General features: G+C 34.5%; 1 protein-coding gene across 1 annotated transcript; it reads left to right on the forward strand.

Moving 5' to 3' along the window:
* Nucleotides 1–1,665: 1,665 nt before the first annotated feature.
* LOC133175287 (uncharacterized) lies at nt 1,666–22,543 on the forward strand. Its single transcript, XM_061310382.1, has 30 exons — nt 1,666–1,738; nt 4,106–4,687; nt 4,862–5,005; nt 6,671–6,871; nt 7,075–7,266; nt 7,488–7,637; nt 7,922–8,292; nt 8,487–8,580; nt 11,818–12,075; nt 12,353–12,646; nt 12,772–12,801; nt 12,981–13,529; nt 13,691–13,714; nt 13,821–13,838; nt 13,956–14,516; nt 14,620–14,985; nt 15,484–15,618; nt 15,715–16,302; nt 16,387–16,932; nt 17,028–17,123; nt 17,230–17,523; nt 17,676–17,939; nt 18,156–18,227; nt 18,798–18,977; nt 19,152–19,400; nt 19,540–19,677; nt 19,876–20,216; nt 21,604–21,736; nt 22,086–22,174; nt 22,351–22,543. The coding sequence occupies exons 1-30, from the start codon at nt 1,666–1,668 to the stop codon at nt 22,408–22,410; spliced, it is 7,092 nt and encodes a 2,363-aa protein (XP_061166366.1). The 3' UTR covers nt 22,411–22,543.
* The last annotated feature ends 259 nt before the right edge of the window (nt 22,544–22,802 follow it).

The following is a 22,802-nucleotide window of genomic DNA, read 5'->3' on the forward strand; positions in this document are numbered from 1 at the left end:
TATCGTTTGTAATTGTTTTTGAGTTCGAACACTGTTCGTATTCTTCACATTTTTATGATTAAAAAAACAGGACTAAGATAGATTATATTAATATTAGAATTTATAAACAACATTTCTAAGGTGAAAACGAAAATGTATAAAAATAATGTATAGAAGCATGCTTGGATCCAAGGGGTTTTTTTTGGGGGGGGGGGGGGAGGGGGGGTCTATACCCACTTAATAAAAATCCACTCAGATATTTAAGACAAGCAAAAAAGAAAACCTAATTGTAAAAAAAAAAAGCTTGTGGGTGGTTGGGGGATGGGGGGAGGTCTACTTACCCTACTTGACTCTACTTACCGTCGCCAGGTTCCTGGAAAGGGGCTTGCGAACGAGGGTCTTGTAGGGGTACCTCAACTACTCAGCCACAAAATTTAGTATAATTTTAGTATAATTGCTTTCCATTTTTTGTGTTCTGGTGCATGCTTGAAGTCATTTTTTTCGCATATTTAATAAACATAATCTCACAGCATTACTTTAAACAGATGAATAATTAATTTATATGTTCGAGTGTTCGTTTAAAAAAAAAAAGGCACCCCGTAATGGCGGTCTCGGTCTTATTTGTAAAGAAAACGAATGATTTTGCTAAACTGGTAGTGAAGATGAATGAGTGGTTCTGAGTTCAGATCTGTCCACGTGACCCGCCTAGAGCCAACTTCAGGTGGAGTGTAATGGATTTATTCACGTGTAAATCTCCCGTTATCTGTTAACGTAGCCTCTGGTCCTCACATTTTGACAAAATGACACAAACTTTCATTCGTTCATAATCGAATTTTTAATCCACGAAAAGTTTTAAACGTTAATTGTTTTATCATTGAACCTATTTAGTCGTTGATTAAAATGATGAATTTGTGAAGATACAAGGAAGCCAACGTACCAGAACAATTATTTCTTTAGAAAAGGGAGAAAAATTGTGGGTAGTTGACCACCTACTCTTGAAGATAATATTTGAAGTTTACTAACATGTACATGTCTATACAAACGACCCTCACAGTACTTAATTTGTATAAGCCGAAACAACCCTTCAAATCTGTTGGAACCAAAGGATTTTCTATGGAACAATTTTTTAGTATCCTTCAAATTTACTACATTGACAGTTAGTGGGACCCTGCAATAACTAATTTCAAACACCAAAATGTCGGTGATATCATTCGGGTAATTTTATAAGAAATAGTCGAATAATTATAAAGTATCACTTCTTTTGCTCCATCCACCTGAATTTCCTATGTTGTATACGCAACTTTGGAAAATCTATTTGCCAAAGACTAAGACATTAATGTCATTCCCGATAAGATAGGAGTCGGTCCCCCGGGCCAGCTGGACGACCCTGGATGATTAGTGCTTATTGATCTAGAGTTGTGTACTGGACAACACCTTTATTGGATATCAGTTACATCAGCTAAAAACAAATCAAAGAATTGATTTTCATTGATTTCCGGGATATTTTGACGCACAGGTAATTTAATTTTTTGGAATGATTCGAAAATAAACCTTTTTGACTTTTTTTTTCCGACTGGTCAATAATCAGGTGTTTCACTGGTAAAGTACTATTCATTATGAATTTTCCATGAGTTCACTAAATCAAAACATTATTGTTTATATTTACGATATTTTATTTTTTAAGGAATGGCGATTTGTGCTGGAGTTGTGGTGCTACTATACTCCATTTTTGGAGTGTTCGGACAAAATCCACCCTTATGTAAGTATTCGTAGATTATTACGATTAAAAATACATAAAAAGTTAGGAGGACTTTTCTTCATTCAAAAGACTTTAGGGTTTTTCAGAATCGTCCCTTTTCCCTTTTTATTCTTGTGAATTGAAAGTTAATTTTTCTTTCTTACCCTTTTTTATATTATGTATAGTGTAGACTCAAAAACTGTTTTCTTCGATGATTATATTTTTGAAGAGTGTTGAATTTTTATTTATTTATTTTTTTAATACAGATTTTTTTTCAGTTTTGCCATGATAAGTTTATTTTATTAATTTTCTCCGCTCAGTTTTAATCAGAGTAATTTCGCCGTCTTCCGTTCTCATCATATAATAGTTGTACAGATATCTTACCATAAGAACTGTCATCTATACTTCGTAGTTTGCAGTTATATACAGTTATTTCTGAGGCCAGTTCTTTCAGCTTCTTTAGAGAATTTGTCCGTATAAATGTTTGTATTGTTGTGGATAGTCGTCAGAACAACCAAAGTCTTCTCATTTGTCTTATTCACTTATTTCTTCCTGTTTCCACGCTACATCTGGTCTATAACCAATAAACAGAGCACCGTCATTTTACAATACCTTTACAACATATCTTGTTGGTATTTTGAGGTAATTTGTTGTTTTTTCTTTGCTCTGATTGTCTGGAAATCTTGACCAGTTTCTTTGGATTACAGCTGTATGTGATCCGACAGCATGGAAGATATATATATATTTTTTTTTCAAAATATTTTTATAGAAGGATGAGAGCGATTCTATATTCATTTTCTATCTATTTCAGTGACGTTTTAGAAGTTAAATTTCTTTCTCCTTTTCCTGCATTTTCCTCCCTCCTCTCATCTACGCCTTTAGTTGTCCTCTCTTGGGGGAGGGAGAGGAATTGCTTCTCACAGAGCTGAATGTTTCCTTGCTGCCATAATAGCATCACCCCCAAAATCATAAACGACAGTGACTGATCACTGCTTCTTACAGAGCTGAATGTTTCCTTGCTGCGTTGTAAATATGTTTTACTAGTGTGTATAGTCAAAGAGAAATATACATTTTGAAAGATGGTTTCTGGTTTGATTTTTTTAAAAACAGATTCAATAATGTATTCTTCAAATCATAAACCGTCTAACTTAAATGCATTGGTTGCTCAGCCCAGTCAAGTTACCTTCCTGGGAAATAGCTTGACATCAATTTTAGAAGTCGTGTAAATACTCCTACTTTATACAAAGTAGAATTCAGTTTTTAGAAAACACAGTTTTTTTTAATGTGATTTATGGATGGAATGGTTAAGAAATCAAGGAAGAAAATTGAAATAAACTTTCTTCATATCTTTGCATTCTTACCCCGTTGTTTTGTTTTGAACATATTTTATTGACAATATGTCAAAGGGATTGGACACAAGTTCTAAAAACTTAGATAGTCCTCTCCCATACATAAAATCTTAACAGCCATGCATACAACATTTACAAAGATTTACAATTTTACAATATTTTACATGAACGTAGAAGAACAAAGACAATAGTTATTATTGCTAAGGAATATCAATTGATATAATGATGATCATAATGACGTCAATAACCATAATAAAATAGTTTCAAAAGGTAGTAAATACAAGTACATGTAAGTGTTAATTGAAACGACCAGTATATCCTGAATAAATTTTTGAACAATACCAAATATTTTTTTCATTTTCCTGCAAAGATAATGGTTCATCTCCCCATAGCAGTTTATGCACATTTAATATTTTTACATTATTAATTACAAGTAATTCATTCAACATTAAACGTCTAGCTTCAAGATATTTTCTACACACAAAGAAATAATGATGACTATCCTCCTTATATCCACAAGAACAATTTGGATTCGTTATAATGTTACATCTATACAAGTCATGATTTAAAATACAATTGTGCCTTAATCTTGTATGTAAGATGTTCAAATACCTTTTGCCGTATGATAGATACTTGGGAGGCTTGACATTATTATTATTCAACTTTCTTTCAAAAATTCCTATTGAAGTTATTTCCCTTGTTTCGTTACTCAATGAATTCCATTTGCGAATAGTATCGGGGACAAATGACTTATTTAGTAATTCAAGCCTGCATTCAACCCCGTCGTTCTATGAAGTGTATAATAAAACTGATCGTGAAGCAATAGCTTCTACGAATTTTCACTATCAAGGAGGAAACTTTTTGAACTATTTAAATTTGCTTCCATGCTTTTAAATACGAATAGTGCTGAAAAACTTCAGTTTATTCCTGTTTAAAGACTAATACACACTATTTGAAAATAAAGTGACACATCTTATAAGGAATTATATGTATTTTTGAATATTCAGAACAACAATGTCACTCTTGATCTTTTTTTAAGCTTTCTCCTTAACAAACCATTGTGTTGGACCGGGTGCAGTAGCATTTGCACTGGATGGATCAGAAAGTATTAATGCTTCCAACTTTGAACTATTGAAACAGTTTGTAAAAGCTAATATTCAACATTTCAAAATCGGACCCAGCAACATTCAAGTGGCCGCTTTTGTATTCAGTCAAGCCATCGGTGATGACGGATTCCCGTTTGACAGCCGGGACACAAATTACACACTCTTTGCCAAAGTGGATGCGTTGAGGTTAATACGAATGGCTACCTTTACCGATGTTGCTATCACAGAAATGATACGACTTCTTATTCAACCAAACGTCCCCTACCCGAAAGTGGGCGTGATTTTGACGGACGGAGAATCTTACGACCCTGTGAAGACACAAACGGCCGCCGCTGCGGCACGTACTCTGGGGATTACCCTCATTTCAGTGGGTATTGGTGTCTCCCCTGGATCAGCTGCTGCTGCTGAATTAAGTGCCATTACGGGAAACCCCTCTCAGGTTCTCCTCTTAAATGGATACAGCCAACTGACAAACTTAACTGGTGTAGCCATACTCAGCGATTTACTGTGTCGAGGTAAAGTAATTTGATTTATAAACTTCTATTTTTAGATACCATTTTTAAAAAATGCATAAGTTAAAATCCACAATCATTATTACAAATACACAAGAGGATGTTAAAGGCATTTGGTTTCCTATGTCGATCAATTTCGTAGAAATAACATGTTCAATGGATTACTTACATGTTTAGCAATAACGACATCCACGAGTACAACAACAACAACACCTGTTCCAACAACAACAACCAGTACCCCTATCCCGACAACAATCAGACCAACAACACCAACTCCGACATTACCACCCCTGACAACCCAGAAACTCCAGACAGATAAAAGTAAGTATACATAATAAGAACACAGCGCCAACTCCAACATTACCACCCTTTGCAACCCAGAAACCCCAGACAGTTAAAAGTAAGTATACACTGTAAAAAATGTGTTTAGATGATAGACACATTTCTAAGCACATTCTTGTCACACTTTTTTTAATGCGTTTAAATTTTAAACATGTTGAATTTCAGTACGCGTAATGGAAAGTGTTTTAAACCTAAATACATACATGTTTAGAGTTTAAACGCAATTCTACACACTTAGATTCGCGTTTAGAAGCTAAACACTTCAATGTTTTAAACAAGGATCTGCAAGAAATCCAAAAATATAACAGGTGTGTCCTTTTCAAGTTTTATTTACTTCTAAACATCATATTAAAATGATTAAAAAAAAAGGCCTAACACACAGTAAAGTGTTCTCACGCAGTCACGGAATCATAGTCCGGTGGAATTCCTTTTACTTGTGAATGGTTTCCATTGTTTGTCACAAAGTCTTTTAGAAGTTTTGACATATAAAACTATCTGGCATCTGAAGAGTAAGTAACATCCAAGTTGTTGAATTGTCTGCATTTTGTACCAGTTAAGTACAATACAAAGTAAATATATATGTAAAAGACTCCAGCTATGGTGTGCTTCTTGCAGTGTGATGCAATACGGATCACTATTTCAAATCCGTCGTGATGTAAACAAAGCAGCAGGTTATCTGGATAATCTTGAAGGTATTTTCTACGGCAGTATAATTCACATCCATATATTATCAGAAATGAATTTTGTTCTTTCTCTCGGCTATCCAATTCAGTTAACCTGTAAGAAAGGACGTCCGTTGCATAAGTAACAGTATGTGCTCCTCACTGAACATGCTGAAGTTTTACATCAATTACTAAGCATATAAAAAATGTTTAAATAAATATTATTGCAACTATAGATTCAATATTTACTCTCATTAATGAATACATGATATGACACCGAAAGACATCCTTGATATAAAGTGCAATGTTATTTACTTTGCTCATCATGTTTATTTTATATAAAAACAAAAGCATACATACCTATACCAATAACAATGAGCCTTTCACATGTTTTTCACTATTTCTGCGGTGGTTGGCACTCAATTTCTCATCAGCTTTCTTGAAAACATCGTTTACTGTTTTGTTGTGATTTTCTTTGTTTCGACAACCGCGCTTATTAACGTTCAAATATGTATCATTTCCGGGAAGATAACTCTGCACTTGACCGAATTTAAAACAAAAAACATGTTCAATATCTAAACGCGTATAGATTTTAAATACATTTAGACATAAGTGTTTTGTTTTTAAACACAATATCAAACACGTTTAGATCTAAACACGTAATGGAAGTGTTTATTTCCTAAGCACATTTTTTACAGTGTACATCATAACAACACAGCGCTAACTCCAACATTACCACCTTATACAACCCAGAAACTCCAGACTGATAAAAATAAGTATATATGTATTACAGTTATAAAACACCAACTCCAACATTACCCTTTCTTACAACCCATGCACTGGAGATTGGTAAAAGTAAGAGCTTTTACCACCTGTTAATATTTTGAAGCTTCAGACCGACAAAAGTGCATGAGTATACCTTACACCACCAACAAATTACCATCTTTCTATCCTGAAACTTTATATTAATTTATTGTTGCAGTCACTAACCCTTTGTGTGAGGGCTGTATTATAGCTGACGGTGTAGGATACAACAGACACGGATCTAACTGCCAACGCTTTGTCCAGTGTTATTTTGAGGACGATACTGCGGTTGCCGTGGAGAAGAAATGTGGATTCGGACAGTTCTTCTCGCTGTCTGACCTGACTTGTGTTCACCCTGAATTCTCTGACTGTCCATACGGTAATTTTAGCCAAGTGAAAATAATTATTAATAAGTCTTCCGATTATGATTTTCTGATTTTTTTTTATTTATAACAAGTTTGCAACTAATACAAGTGTTTAGTTTGTTAATCCAGTTCACGTGTGGAAAATGGTTGTGAACTTTGTAAACTTTTTGGGGGCTCCATTTTCTTTGATAAAATAACCTTCATGTCGTCTTCTCAGATCCTTGTATTGGCCAGCCTGATGGCGCGAGTTGGAACATGGCAGAGAATTGTCAGGGCTACTGGACGTGTATAAACGGTCACTCTGTACCCGCTTGTTGTGGGAATCAGACTCGATATGTCCCAGGGTCCGGCTGTACGACTGACGCTACATGTACAGAGGCATGTCCACCCAAAACCTCTACTGTTCCATGTATGCAATAATGCAGATGTTTCATCATCCTTTATCATGTTTATGCCACCATGGTTATCATATTTCTTATATTTGATTAAAAATGTAAAGTATTACTAATTCACATGTCATTTATTAGCAGAGGATCATGACGATTCTGCTTAAAGAATAATACACAAATATGAAAGCGATGAAATGATCAAACATTGTTTTCATAAACCGCAGCTATTGTACATTTTTAGTTCTTTGTGACTCCCAGGCTGATCCCGACCCTAATTACTATCTTCAGAACGTTAGTGGTGCCCTCTTACGGCGCCGTTGCGCCCCGGGAACTCACTACGATGCTGGTTCCTGTGGCTGTTCTATTCTTGTTACCGTTACGCCATCAACAGGTAATAAAGTAAAGTCATTTTTCAGAAAATTTACAGAATTCTACACGTCTTTATCGCTTGCCTTTAAATCAAGGACACGGAATGAAATTGGAAAAATCAAAATTGAATACAATGTAAAACAACGACACTTAAGGAGATTATTAAATGAAATACATATTAGTATTTTACATAATAAACATGTTTCATTGTGCATTTTGTGTAACATGAAGGTAACAAGGATTCTCCAAGACAATTTCACCTCACCATGCGTTTTGAGTAATGACATTCTCCTCCTCAACTTGCAGTCTGTTCCCCGATGCTCTACCACTCTCAGTCCGACCCCTACTTTTACGACGCGACAAATATAATCCCAGTGGGAATGGTCAACGTCGCCATAACTACAGGGTCACTTGGATTTGGCGGAAATGGTGAAATCAACATTTGGCGCCTAGCAAACCAAGACTTTCGAGACGTGCTTGTTGTCCGGTTTGAGTTGACAGTAGGGACATCAGCCACTCCAAGGACAGAACAGGTGCTCGTGAATTGTCTTCACTCCAATGGAGCGATGACACCGGCCTCTGTGGATATTCAGGTGATCAAGACCTCCACCACGGCTCAATTAGTGTACACCCTCAGAGCAGGGGGTACGTCCAAAACACTGACCTCCCCTGTCACGGTAGGTTTAAAAACAGCAACAACACAAAGGTCAATTGAAAACATTTTTAACCCACTCAATGATAACGTAATGTCTTTCAAAGAAGACGAGAGGTTGAGAGTGTTTACCTTATATGTCATGATTAGGTTGGTAATTCTAAAAGGTAAACATAGCTGTCCATGTAGACATCAACTTCATAAACTGTTGTCTTATAGCCTGGGGTCGCTACAGAAGTAATATATGCCTACGATGGGTCAACATTTGCCGTATACTCAGGTCCTGGGACCGAATCCTCCACAAATCTGAGAGGTTGGTTCTGTTCATATGCACATATGTCCTTCTCTGAATGATTATCAATAACGTAAAAAGTGATAGCAGGGTACTATAGCATAAATTCACGGAATTTTTTTTCTATATGCTGCTGAAAACCTTTAAAATTGAACAACTGTCTGCATTCTGATTAGATACTAGTACTAACCCTTTGAACAGTGTTCTTTAGATTTGGAGACTTAAATAATGACTGTTTAATGAAAAGATTTAAATCATTTTGAAGTCTTAGTTAATGATTAAGATAAAAAAAAAATAAGACTTTTGTGAATGATTTTATTTATAAGGTAATGTTGAGAGGCGGCAAAGTGGCTTTCTGTTGGGAAGACCAGCAGAAACATCTGGATCTATAAATAGATTGTCAGGAACTATAGCAAAGGTAAGCGCAGAATGAAAAGGACGAGCATTTTAAAGAAACATAGATAAATTTTATAAAAAGTCAAAATGATACAAATTCATAGAGACAGGAATTAAGTGCCAAGAAACTGGGCGAAAATAAAGTCTATGAAGAATACTGTTAGTATTTCTATGTCTTTGGAAGGATATATAGGCTAATCAACGAGAGTTATTCATATAGAATCTTTAAGTAAAACAAAGTTTTTGAAGCAAAAATAATTCATCCAAAATGGAGTTTAACAGTATGATATATTAAGATAACCCTCATGTTTATTTAATTTTATCCAGTTCGAGGTATACAACTGTGTGAGCGATTACGTCAAGAATTTACTGGTTTCCATGTGATACCTGTTGTGAATCTGTCATCTACCGTGTGATTGGTTAATATGGAACAGTCCAGATGATTGGGCCATCAAAGTCATGTGATTTTCGTACATCATATATTACATCTGATCTTGTATCTTGACATTGATTGGACAATGTATAATTTCGCTTCGACCTCTGTTTGAAATATGTCTTTTACAATTCAATAACATGTTAATTGGTTTTGTGTAGTAAGAGAATATTTTCATTAAATGATAGCTATGTTACAGTTATTTCATGTTACGGGAATCTGTTAAAGATTTTATTTTTTACAGAGTATTTGGTATAACTTACAGTAATGGCTAAGATGTTTGGCGTTGTAAACTTTCCATAATGTTTCAAATCTGTTCTTTTGTTGATAGAAAATGTGTTCAATCTGTATTCTTTTTGATAAATTGATATTCATAAAATAAAAAAGAAATTAAAAAATTGTGCAGTACCTCTAAACTTCTTTAAAAATCGGTATCAATATTACATTATTTTGATTTTTATGTTTTTATCTGTAAGCAAATACATTGTTTATAGGAAAGAATTAAAATTATTTATATCATAACTAATCGTTCTTGAATTTCTGGATGTTGTACATTTTTATGTCAAATTTACATCGTAGAAAGAGAAATTAAATATTTAACGAAGATCTACGTAGTTTTGTATTGATAACAGGTTAGCCCGGGGGCGTTAATCATCTGATAAAGAAGTGTATGGCTCCTTGTTTATAACAGGACGGACAGGTTAACAAAGTGTACATTCACCGACTATTATAAAAAAAAAAACTTTTTAAATCCTCTAAGTAAACGTTTTATTATCAGTCCCTGATATTAGTTGAAGTACAAAAAATACAAATTTAGCCATCCTTGCGCTCATTAACTTAATAATTCATATAGGAAACAAAACCTGTGATTCCCGCTAAGCATTTTTCTAGGTTTTTATATCTTTATTTACATTAAATTTATCAACACAAAGTGATGCAAATGCAAAATTTACTGTGAAAGTATGCTTTCTACAAGGATTTTCAATTCATTTTGTGTATGTAATAAATTTACCTTTACCAGGAATCCATCTTACAAAGGACAGCGATTATTATCTCCTAATTTATTTCTTTCAAATCATTAACTATAGTAATTTTCATGTTAATTCTTAAACTCAATAAAAGACTTTTACATTTGCATTTTGAGTTAAATAACAGATAAGATTTAAGAGGATAAAACGTTTTTTGGCCATGGACTTTGTCGTTAGATGTTTTGAAAAACAAAATCATGGAGTATTTGTAGGTATCCACATTATAAAAGAAAAAAATAGCTAATAAGACTAAATATATAGAAGGTTAGGTTTAGATTTAAACCAAAACGCTGAATAAGTTTGCGATTTTGCTCCTTTTTTGTATAATGTAATAAATTTATTTAAAACTGAAGTCATCTGAATAATTCTAATTTTTGATACGTACAGAAGAAATGAAAGTGTTTAAAATTACACACGTTTAAAATCGAAGTTAAAAAGTGTTTAAAATTGCCCATCCTTAACATTTAGAATTTGTCAAATTTCGGAGTTCTGAATCCTCATCTCGTATTTTGTTATTAATCTTTTCTTAACTCCCTAAGGTGCGTCGTAGGCCAAACCACACAGAACCTCTTCTTTGCGACTTCAACAATTAATATTTCATCGAAAAACAATCTTCCTCGTACGTTTATATGTATGCAATTGCAAGTGCCTAATGGGCAAGTAATTTGATAAAATTGAAAACTTTAAAACTGAAAGCTGTAGAATATGAATTTCTTGGGAAATTAGCTGTACATGTTTGTAGTATCTAAAAACGACTTCTTGCCAGATTTTCTTTATATGCCGTATTTATTCGCATAAATCATTTTAAAGTACGGGATTTCTTTCTTCTACAGGTTTTCTACCTTCTTCTTATCTTTACCCTGCTTTACTTTAAACATAATATGTGTAATTTGTCAAATCCACATGTACATTTCTGCATAACAATTAAATCAGATAAACTTAAAGAATTGCCGAAAAGAATTCCGTACTCACATCTGGGACTTGAAATCCCAGTGCAGTGGTTTGAAGTCAGTTAGATTGTAGACGTCAAAGACGACAGAAGAATACAGAAGAGAAAAGAAGAGTATGTCATAACCATAGGAAATCAATAGTGAAGGTATATATTTCTATACTCAATTAAATTTAACATATAAGAGAAAATGAAGAAGTTAAAAATGTCCTATGTTACTAAATTAATTTTTTTTTTTTAACATCAGGTTCAGGATGCAGTTTCCCGGGTTATTCTTGTCTTTCATCAGTATTATTTTTATTAACACAAAACACACACTAGCAGGTAAGCATACATTAAAGAGAAATACAGGATTGATATTACTTGACTATTTGTGGTGACTTTGTTTTTAATTCTGGAAATGAGCTACGGAGACAGTACCAAAATAAACGTAGTATAATATACATTAGCAGAAACTTTCTGTGATGGACGGGTCAGTTTGGTCATTGCTATGGACTCCTCCTCAAGCTTGACCTCTATACAGTTCCTCCAAATCAAGAACTTCACAGCTAACGGTCTGGTCAAACGGTTTATGTATCCACACACCATCGCCACGGTGGCATTCGCTGAGAATGTTGAAATTGTCACTGACTTTGGGGAACTGAATAGCGATAAAATCATGATGTACAACTCGAATAGAAACTACCAGACCAGAATTGACTACGCTATTGGTAAGTATTTCTGCATAAGGGACCCTTGTTCGTATTAAAGCATGTTATATTGTTGATACTCTTTGATATACTAGAATCAATTTGACTCAATAAATTTACGTAATTAGTCAAAAGATATTCAAATAAGAAACAAGATCAGCTCAATACATTTTTTATTTTTTTTTAAATGAAATAGCTAAAGATATGTTTAATTTGAATTTGTGATTGTTTTGCAAATAACAAGAACATGTTATTGAAGAAGAATAGAAATTACTGACTGTCCAGTGTGTCATTTCAGGAAACATGACGGACATGTTGTCTAGTAGTCCTTTTCTAGACCCAGCTGTCCCAAAGGTCGCTCTGATATTGACTGATGGGAAAAGCACAAGCGGCATCGAACTACTTCACAAGTCAGCCATGTATGCCGATAGAAATAATGTCTATGTTATGGCTGTCGGAGTCGGAGAGGAAAGGAACCTGTCCCCAGCTGAGCTGAATAACATGACTCATGGAATTAAAGAACACCAACGAATTATCCCATACAAAGAACTCGCCAGTTCCCTCGACCAAGTAGTAGAACAAATCTGCTACCGTGAGTTTAGGATTTGTAGTATATATTGTATAAGGGAAATCATATCACGATTTTGGTCTTTACCTGTAACGAACGTAGAGCTTTTGAAATGCTACCTAATTGAATGAAACACATTTTTTTTTCAGTTTCTCAAGATGGAGCTAGGAGAACAGGAGGTAAGGCGAAAACAAAAAAAAAAAACCCTGACACTTTGAACATGTTTAATTTGATAGGTTCATGCATTCCTACACTTTTTTAGACAAACATAAGGAATGCAGGTTTCAGAATACAAAAAAAAAATTACGTTCTTCGAAAAATTTAAAACTAATAGACTATTTTTGGATTTTTATCTCAGAAATCCGGGGACGTTACCTTCTCACTATTGTATTTGACGTCACGATTCAGAGCCTCGACCTGATAAAGGAGTTTATATCCCAACTCCTAGAATACATTGAGTTCGGCAACCCCTCAATGAATCTTATAATTGCCACATTAGCGGATGGAGCAGCATCTATTGGGCGTTTTGATGAAACGGCCAGTTTAATTGAAGTACGAAAGTTCCTAGACCACATGATGATCAGAGAACACAAGTATTTTGACGCTGTTTTGGCTTACAAAAAAGTGGAGAGCGACTTCCTGTATGCGCCAGGCGACTCCTCTAAAATCGCATTGTTTATCTCAGACAAACCACTACATAAGAGCAGCTTTGCTTCTATGAGGATTTTCTTTAACTCAAAATCAAAATCTAGCAATGTACAGATAATGTATGTTGGAATGGGTTTTGCTGTAAATCCAGATTTAAGTCTTGCTTTAGCTAATTTTAAAGTTGCAAACAGAATCATCGTTTCTAACCAGTCACTTCTGACAAGTGGACTGAACAATGTTGTGAGAGCAATTGGTACAGGTAAGGTTTGTATATACTAAAATTGTATTCTTGAGAGAAACATAAAATTTAATAAATCCAATGTATAAGTTATTCATCTAATTTAAGATCCGAAGTATTCTGTTACATGTATTTAATAATTTTCGTTTGCATTATTGTTTTTTTTTTCTTTCTACCTTCAGAAGTTTTGAAAAATCCAGTGCCACGTAAGTATGTTAAATTGAAGTCATTCTTTTAGATGTATATATTGTTAATCATGATCGACACTGAAGTGTTCTTTTGTTCTTTATTTGATACTCTGTTTTGTTTCAGGGAATGTCACACATCAAGGTAAGCTCGTAATCATAAATAAGTACATATTTTGTTATGAATTTCTAGACATGAAAAGACTTTGACATTATTTTTTAAAACATTTGCATCAAATAAATCTCTTGTAATTTTTTTCAGTGTTTCACGGACCTGCAGAAATACTGATAGGGTACAGTCACTGTCCTCACTTATTTAACGCACAAAAATTCAACAAATATAATACGTTTCTGGAAAACGTTGTTAGAAACATTCACATGGGATCTGATAACGTCCAACTGACCCTTGCTACATACTGTACCGACATCAACTATATCAGCAGCATCAAGGATTACCAGATCACCTTCCATGTACCATACGGTCTCCAGCGCGGGGGAGTGATCACGCAACTTAAGTGGACAACTGAAAACGTCATCAGGGAGGTTTTAAATGTGTATGAAGATGTAGAATCTGACGTCAAGATTGCCATTGTCATCATTGCTGATCCCTTTATGGAGGGAGATCTTGTTGGGCTCATGGAAGAGGCTAACCAAAAAAATATTTTGATTATGCCTCTTGTCTTGTATCATGCAAATGCTACTATTGAGGGTCTTAAAGAGAAAGTGGACCTCATGAATACAGCGATACCGCCTTTGTATATCTCCTGGTCGGAGCTAAGAACTCACGGGGCCGAACAAACTATGAATGTTTTGAAAAAATACTGTACGTTATTTCAAAAATTGTAATTGGTTTTCGACTTTCAGGAATGGTGTGCTCTTTAAGTATCCTGACATTTTTGTTGATAATATTCTCTATTATTTTTCAGTGACCGGCAGAAGGAAAGATATACTCCTCTCAGCATCAAGTATGGATCTAACTGATGATCTTCTGAAGAATTACCTGAAGCTTTATGTCAGAGAACTACAGAACATGAATAACAAGGAAACTACTTCAAGTCTCGAGAAGAAAATGTTGTCTGACATTCAGCAACACAGACACCGTGTATTGAATGATGACGTACGGAATACACATGCTGGCCTTCATGGCATTCTGTTGAGCTTTCTTTATTCAGAAGATCCTTCCGAAAATAGAATTGGATTCCTGATTGCAAAAGGACCATCATCTGTGCCCAGTGCAACCCACTCTGTAGCAAGACTTCTGAAGGATGCCAATGTCCATATGTTTGCTCTTGGTACATTAGAATTATATTTATTTTAAACATATATTCCATATACATGCATTCCGCTTGCGAGGGAACAGTTGCTACCTATTTTTTTATCGACTGACCTAAGTCGATAAAAAATAGGTAACAACTGTTCCATTGCCAAGCATTCGGCACTTTGGAGTGAAAGTTGTGGGTCGTTCGGATGAGACTTTTAAAAAAAAACCCGGTAAGCGTCACGGTAGGCTTTGGCACAATTAAAACGCTCACTGCTCAACGGCCCTGAGTGCCGAGTAAAGGTCTAAATTTGAAGCCCTTCACCGGTATATGGTGACGTCTCTATATGAGTTAAAAATTCTCGAACGGGACGTAAAACAACACACAATCAATCAATCAATCAATCCATAATTATTAAAATAATATATAATATAGTTATATAGCTTATCTCGCTCATATTTAGTTACAGAACCTGGTTTATTTTTCCTTAATATAAGATGAAATAAGAATTTATTGATGACATTTTTGTAGGATTTGGAGTAGACAGAATCAGAGACGAGGAATTAAAAGTAATAACAGGAGACATCGAACATATTACAAAACTGTCATCAGCAGCCGACATCATAGGAGCAATCTCGTCAGTTAAAAAAATAATGGGATCCGTCAGTAAGCTTTTTTCCCTGCTCCTTACTGCTGGCAAAAATCTTTGAATATTATAAATATTGATTCATATATTCCTGCGTTTTTTTTTTTTTTTTATAGATTTGGACTCAAAAAAGGCTACACATATATCTGTTGCCCTAGATTCCTCATTGAATGTGTCAGAAACTGATATTAAAAATCTTAAGGTGATGATAAATATGTTCATCAAATTGTGGTCCAGTGGAAGTAACTACTACTTGACATTCGGACAGTACAACAGATATTACATCCCTGAGTTTGTTCGCCAGGATCTTAATCAGAACACATTGTCAGATGTCATGCAGCGTGTATACACACTCACACGCCAAAGCTCACGACACACGCTTTCTCAAGATTCACTCACACCTCAGAGCCTTCCACTTCATCTAACGATAAGGAATCTACATCAAAGAATGAAAGAATCAAAAACACAAAACTTTTCGCAGGTAGTACTGATGATGTTTGACAAAGAACCAACTGACATATTGTGGACTGATATCGCTCTTCGAGAAGCCAGGTTAGATGGTGTTCACTTTGTAACAATACCTATAGGAATTGACTCGTATCCAGACACCTTTACTTATAATCTCCCCCTTTATGCACTCGGAGATGTCGGTCCAGACGCAATGAATATTGTTAACAGCACTATACAGTCTGTCTTACCAGAAGGTAGGGAAAATTAAACAAAACTGATAATGATTTCTCAAAAATCGATAGTATCTGATTTTTAATACAGTTATTTAATATTTGTAGGAAAATTTGACATAATGATTGCCCTGGATGCTGATTCTATGGTTTCAAATGATGCAATGCATTGGATGAAAGTTGCTACCCAGTTCTTAACGTCAAGAATGTCAGATCGTTTTTCCAAATACGGAGTTGTAACCTTTTCTGATATTATAAGAAATGTCATAGAATATTCTGACTTCCAGAGTCAGATGTTGGTGTCTTATCTACGAAGTATTGATGCTTATTCAAAACATCCGTCAATCCAGTCCAAACCTAGTGTAATCATCAACAACCTACATGGCTTAATTGATACCACTATGTCAACAGCTGCAAAAATCGGCCTCATTTTAATGGATGACGACACGGATAATGACGTTGATTTGATGTCGTCTGCATCGAGGGCATGGTCAAAGGGTGTTAACTTGATGTCCATTGGTGTAGGTGCCCATGCTGACAAGCTTGAGTTGGAACACATCACCAAAAACAAGAATGATCATTACTTACAGATTCAGAACTGGGAGAAACTCGACACAGATGGATTTTCATGGACAATACAAACATTTGAAAACAGTCAGTTGATATATTTACCTTATTTCTAAATTCAGTCGCAAGTCAACATAGATCTTTATTTTGGTTATTATAAATTCGTGTTTTTTTTTCCTCAGTGGAGCCGTTGCATTTGTACGTTACAAAGACGATCACTTCAGCAACGACAATACCATCAACGATATCAACACCAGATACAACAGTTATATTGGAGGGTATTAATGTTGTCATATTTTATAGCTGCCAAACTACAATTTAAGTCATACAAAGCATAGAATGGCATTGATATTGATCGTTTTAAGGGGTTTTTTTTTTCTATAGAATGTACAGGTTTAGTTGACATTGCGTTTGCCATGGACGCTTCTGGAAGTCTGACGACAGAAATGTTCAACGCAATCAAGCAGACTGTAGCCAACACTGTCAGTAACATGAAGCTATCTGAGAATGACGTCAGAGTTCGCGGAATTATCACATTTGATGACAGAATCCAGGAGGTGGCAGAAGATGTCAGCAATAAGATTCTTTTACGGGAACTTATACTCGGGGCTGTTCATACCAAAGGAATGACAAAGATAGACTTAGCTATCAGACGATTAACGGAATATCTGGAGTCAGGTAGATCCAATTTATAAACTGTGTAAGCTATTTTTTAACGAATTGTTACCAGAAAAATTGTTAATTTAGTATGCTCGCAGACGAGAGAATATATCAAAATGTTGCGTATACATGTACGTAGACATATTTATGATAATTTTTTAATTAAAAAGAACCAAAAAGAAATGCCAGAAAAATTGGAGTTGTAATAACGGATGGAAAATCCATGAAGCCCCAAAAAACTCGGGAAGCTGCTGCAGCCGCGGTAAAAAGCAACATCACAATGGTGGCTATGGGAATAGGGGGACCTACAGACATATCCTATACCGAACTGATGGATGTGGCCAATAATGTAACAGACAACTTCTTATGGTTGAAAACATTATCTTCGTTTTTATTGAACGGTACTCAAGTCCTGCACGAAAGGATCTGCAGAGGTAGGGCGTGTTCTGCAATCACATGATTTTATGGACGTAATATCATGAGACCTTGTTTTGATTCGTGTAAGCACTATAAAGTGTCAACACTAAACGTATTATCTCCTTACTTGTAATACTACCGGTATCATTGTAATATGTATGAACACAAATAATAAATGAAGATTAACAATAATGAGTTTTAATTTCGACATCTTTATTTTTATTCTTCTTTAGTTACTGAAGGAAGGGATCTTTCTACGACTGCCATTCCGACTGTAATAACGAAAGACCCTAACGATCCCGAAGGTAAACTTATAAGACAGTTCTTTAAGTTTTGCTAAAACTCTGTATATTTTAATTGATATTTCTATAGTAATTGGCAGTTTCAGGGTTTGCAATGCAAGAAACCAGTACTTTTATTTTAAACAGAGACGTGTAAGTGTACAAAAAAAAAACCGCGAATCTAATTTTCATGTAATATTTTCGCTATTGTTGTTTTACCAACCCAGTTTGCAATTAGTACAATCCATTAAATTTTTTCTGTGAATTTCATTGCTTTTCAGAATTGCAAAAACTTATTTTTCTGTTCATGAAGAAATTAATTGAACTCACAGTATTTAAATGCCATGCAATGCGTTCATCTACAGACTTAATAATGTTTGTCATTCTTATCGTTTTAATTTACATTAACCAGGACATTTATCGGTGCTTGTAAGATACTTCGGTACAAATTCTTCCTTTTTTGTGCATTAGCATTTTGTGGTTAAGATATGATGGGAATAATTTGGGGAAAAAATGAATCAGTCGTTGACAGTGTTTGTAGTGTTATTAACTTTTTTTATAAATGCTCTGAATTTCTGTATACTGTGTTTACAGAGCTGTGTGCGAGGTGTAAATGTGTTGGTAAGGTGATAATTCCTGACCCCTTCGACTGCAGTAGATACCACATCTGTCTGAACTCAAAGCTTGAGTCCTCTGAACATTGTGACCCTAATAAATTCTGGGACCCTACCACAAAAACCTGCCAGCCACCCATGACTGCCAATTGTCAATATGGTATGTCAGATCACTAATCTCCCCAATATATTTGGGTGTTCCCTTTTTAAGGTTAACAATTTTGAAAATGAATGCAAACAATGGTACATCCAATTAAATGATTCTCATCGAAGAAACTGTATAGTTTGATAGACATTTGATTTTCATTTTTTCCTTGACTTTTTGAATTAACAGATCCCTGTTACTTGCGGCCTGACGGTTATAACTACACCACCGTTAGGTTGTTAGAGGAGAATCAATGTGATCAGTTCTACACATGCCTCAATGGCCGCACCAAGAAGTTGTGTACTTGTGGAGAAAGGCAAGCAGGAAATATTCTTATTCACAGGAAGTATGATCCACTTTCGGACCATTGTGTGGATGACACAAAAGGCGAATGCTTCACCCTCATCAACAAAAACCACCAGAAGGTTACCAAACCCGGTAATTTCCTGCTACCTTTTTTGGTCTAAATGGTCTTTTAAATGGTAGAGAATTGTATAAATTGACAAGATTAAAGATTATGAACACATGCTTGATTCATAGCGCTATGACTTACTTAAAGATTACCTTTAACATTCAGAAACATGGGAATGTTATAAAAGGCCAGCATCATCCAAAGAAAAATACATTAACATCAAAACAAACAAGGAACAGATGTGCCCTACAAACTATATTTATAGCCACGAGAAGTGTCAGTGTATGATGGAAATTGTTAAAGGTATAACAGAATAATCTTGGTTTCAGCATATGATTTATTTCACTGCAAAATTTATTTTGTATTGTTGGATTGCATCTGCCTTTCAGCAAAGGTATGATGTATAAGTAATTAAGGACTGTATTAGACTGTATTATTTCAATTTCTTGTCAAAATATCCATTGGCATTATTTATTTTGTCATGATGATATTTTCTGTCAGTGAAAACAGACAAGTGTAAAGCAGACATAGACCTCCAATTTAATGGCCCATCCATTCAGCTCTGGAATGTCACCCTAAAAGATGGACAGGGAGTGTTCGATGGGAGAACGACCATGTTATCTATAAGAAACATGGCTAATCATTACGCCCATGACTTTGCGGTCAAGATTTCAATGAAAACGCCCAAATACAAGGACATGCTACTGTTTGAAAACTCCAACTGCCAGGAAACAGACCTTCCGAGTATTAGAGTGCACTTAAAGAAAATAAATGGGTTATTGGGAGTGGTAGCAGAAATAAAGACTGCTCATGGATACGTCAAATTACAACTACAATCTATGGTAAATTTTGTAAAGTCTTAAGATAGAACCTATGTCGGAAAAGTCTTTGGCACAAGATTTTCAAACTTTTCAAAAAGTTAAATTAGCTCTCGCTTATCAATCAGTTAAAAATATATGGTATGTTTCTTCGTTATTAAATGTAGTGCAGTCTGTGCAACTTGGAAGGATAATTTTACACAGCGACTACATATTTTCAGCCATTTTTAGGGGTACTGGTCATAAAGAGAATATAATAAAATCACTAAAATACTTCTTTAAACATCGTCATTTATAGACTTTATTAACTGAACCATATTAAGCAATATTATTCAAGAATAAATTCTTTTTTATTCAATTGACATAAAAGATTAAGTCCACATTTCAACAAATATGGGCAAATGTGCTCAATATTTTTTTTAGTCAATTTACCACCTAAATTTGTAAATATTTTTCAAAAGTCTTTGTCAGAATGTTTTCAATCTTTAATATGATGAAGAACATACCCAAATAATTACAAAAAGTGATTAAAATATATACCTTTCCCCGCAAACGAATGAGAACACTCTATTTATCCATACTTCTTTTGTTGACCTTTTTGCACTTACACAGGATTTAATTATTAAATTACTGTTTTGGGGTTACATTCAGATTTACAATGTGAATATTTATCAAAAAATGTATTTTTTTTTTTATTTAAAAAGATAATATTTTCGGGAAACATTATTATTATACACCAACCATTATGAATAATTCACAAATAATTATGAAAGGGAATGCACGTCATTTAATGATAGACATTACAAAATTTACACACAATTTTTAACAGATCTTTGACTCAGACACTTTTCATCAAGAAATTGTACTATTTAGATTTCTTAGGATTTTTGATTTCAAAATAGTTGCATGTCATTCACATTATCACAGTTGTGTAACTTCATTACATGAGACATTCTTGAAGAAAGTACAGGAAAAAGTAATATTAAATTAATTATGACGTCATAATGGATCTAGCACCAAAAAGACAGTCTAAACTAATTTTCTCAGTATGACGTCATACGACGTAGGTTCTACGTTAAAATGAGAAATTTTGTAGGATTAATTTAGTATAAGAAGAACTGAACGAACCCTGTAAATACTTCGTGTATACTTTTTTTTATGTGATACATCTAAATTTAAGTATTAGGCTTGTCATATATACTTTGTTTTAACCATCCCTCTCCATCCATTCATTTCAAAATATTAAATGTTTTTATTGCTAGATAATTATATGGCAAAAATTCTTTCAACTTTATAGCTCTGATTTTCCTGAATTATTTTTTCGGGGAGGGGGGGGGGGTAAATAAGAAATTTTCAGAAATTTAAAGAAGTTTGGACTCCATTTCTTATCAGTTTGTTGTCAATTTTGAAGGCCCTACGATACGAACGTCAGACAACACTGACTTTGGCGTCAATGGGACATAAAGTTGCCATGTGGACCATGTATGATGATGGCAATTTAAGGTCTGCAATACGTGAAAGTGACGTCACAATGACACTTCAAGGTTAGTATAAAAATGATAACGTATTTAGAAACTAATATAACGTTTATACATTTAAAAGATTACCAAATGTTAATTTTGACATGTTTTCAGGTTTAACGTGATTTTGTTTTTTTGTTTTTTTTTTTTTGGGGGGGGGGGGGTATTTTTCTCCGAATGTTTTTTTTTTTTTTTTTGGTTTTGTTTCGTCTGTTTATTTGTTTTGTTTGTTTGATTGTTTTTTTTTTCCTTAAATAGACATGAAAGTAAATATGCTACCCGCTCTAATGTATTCAAAAAGTATGAGGCTTGTAGGCTTTCCTGTCCTATGAATAAAGAAATTGTAATTTTATAATTTCTATATATCTTGCAGCTGAACCTCATCTTCACTGCAACTCCCCTCTTTATCTTGGGAGAGGGGTAGAGAGGGAATTCAGTCCTTTTGAAGGAACAGTTGACTTTGTAAGTACTCCCCTATAGTGTTTTATCTCATCTTCCACCAAAGAAATGCAATTTTAACCACTAGGATTCAACTGAAAAATTATGTGGTGTACAATTGTTATTAAGAAAGGAATATTTGTTTAAGAGACTAAATATACAACTGTAATACTAGTTAATATTTTCCCTCTGCGGTTTAGTTCCAGTGGTTCTATAGCTGTTTGCCTGCGGATGTAGTGGAGTTTTTTGATCACACATAGAAGTCATTCTTCTAACACCATTCTGCTTTTTATCAAAGACCACAGATATGCAGTTGATTTAGATGTATATAAATTCATAGGATTCCTTGCTGATGAGTGCCAGTTTTCGAATAAATTATGTTGAACTTTTATAGTTCATGGTTTTAATCCTTTGCATTTTTTTGTTTGGTGATGATAAAGCCAACAGTAATGACAAACAAAAGATACTGGTACACGTTCCACAGGCTGGAACTAGGTGTGGCACATTGATAATTAATTATTTAGAATTTTTCCTTTTACATTTGAAAGCAATGAATATTGCACAACCTCTGTGGTTTGGACATCTTTTCAGTGTAGCACCGTGTCCTACATCAAAAGCAGGTGGAGGCAATAAATATCCAAGGTTAATGCTC

This window comes from Saccostrea echinata, unplaced genomic scaffold (genome assembly GCF_033153115.1).
Source record: "Saccostrea echinata isolate AGI-Se365-2 ecotype Australia unplaced genomic scaffold, CSIRO_AGI_Sech_v1 ptg000062l, whole genome shotgun sequence".
Taxonomy (NCBI): Eukaryota; Metazoa; Mollusca; class Bivalvia; order Ostreida; family Ostreidae; genus Saccostrea; species Saccostrea echinata.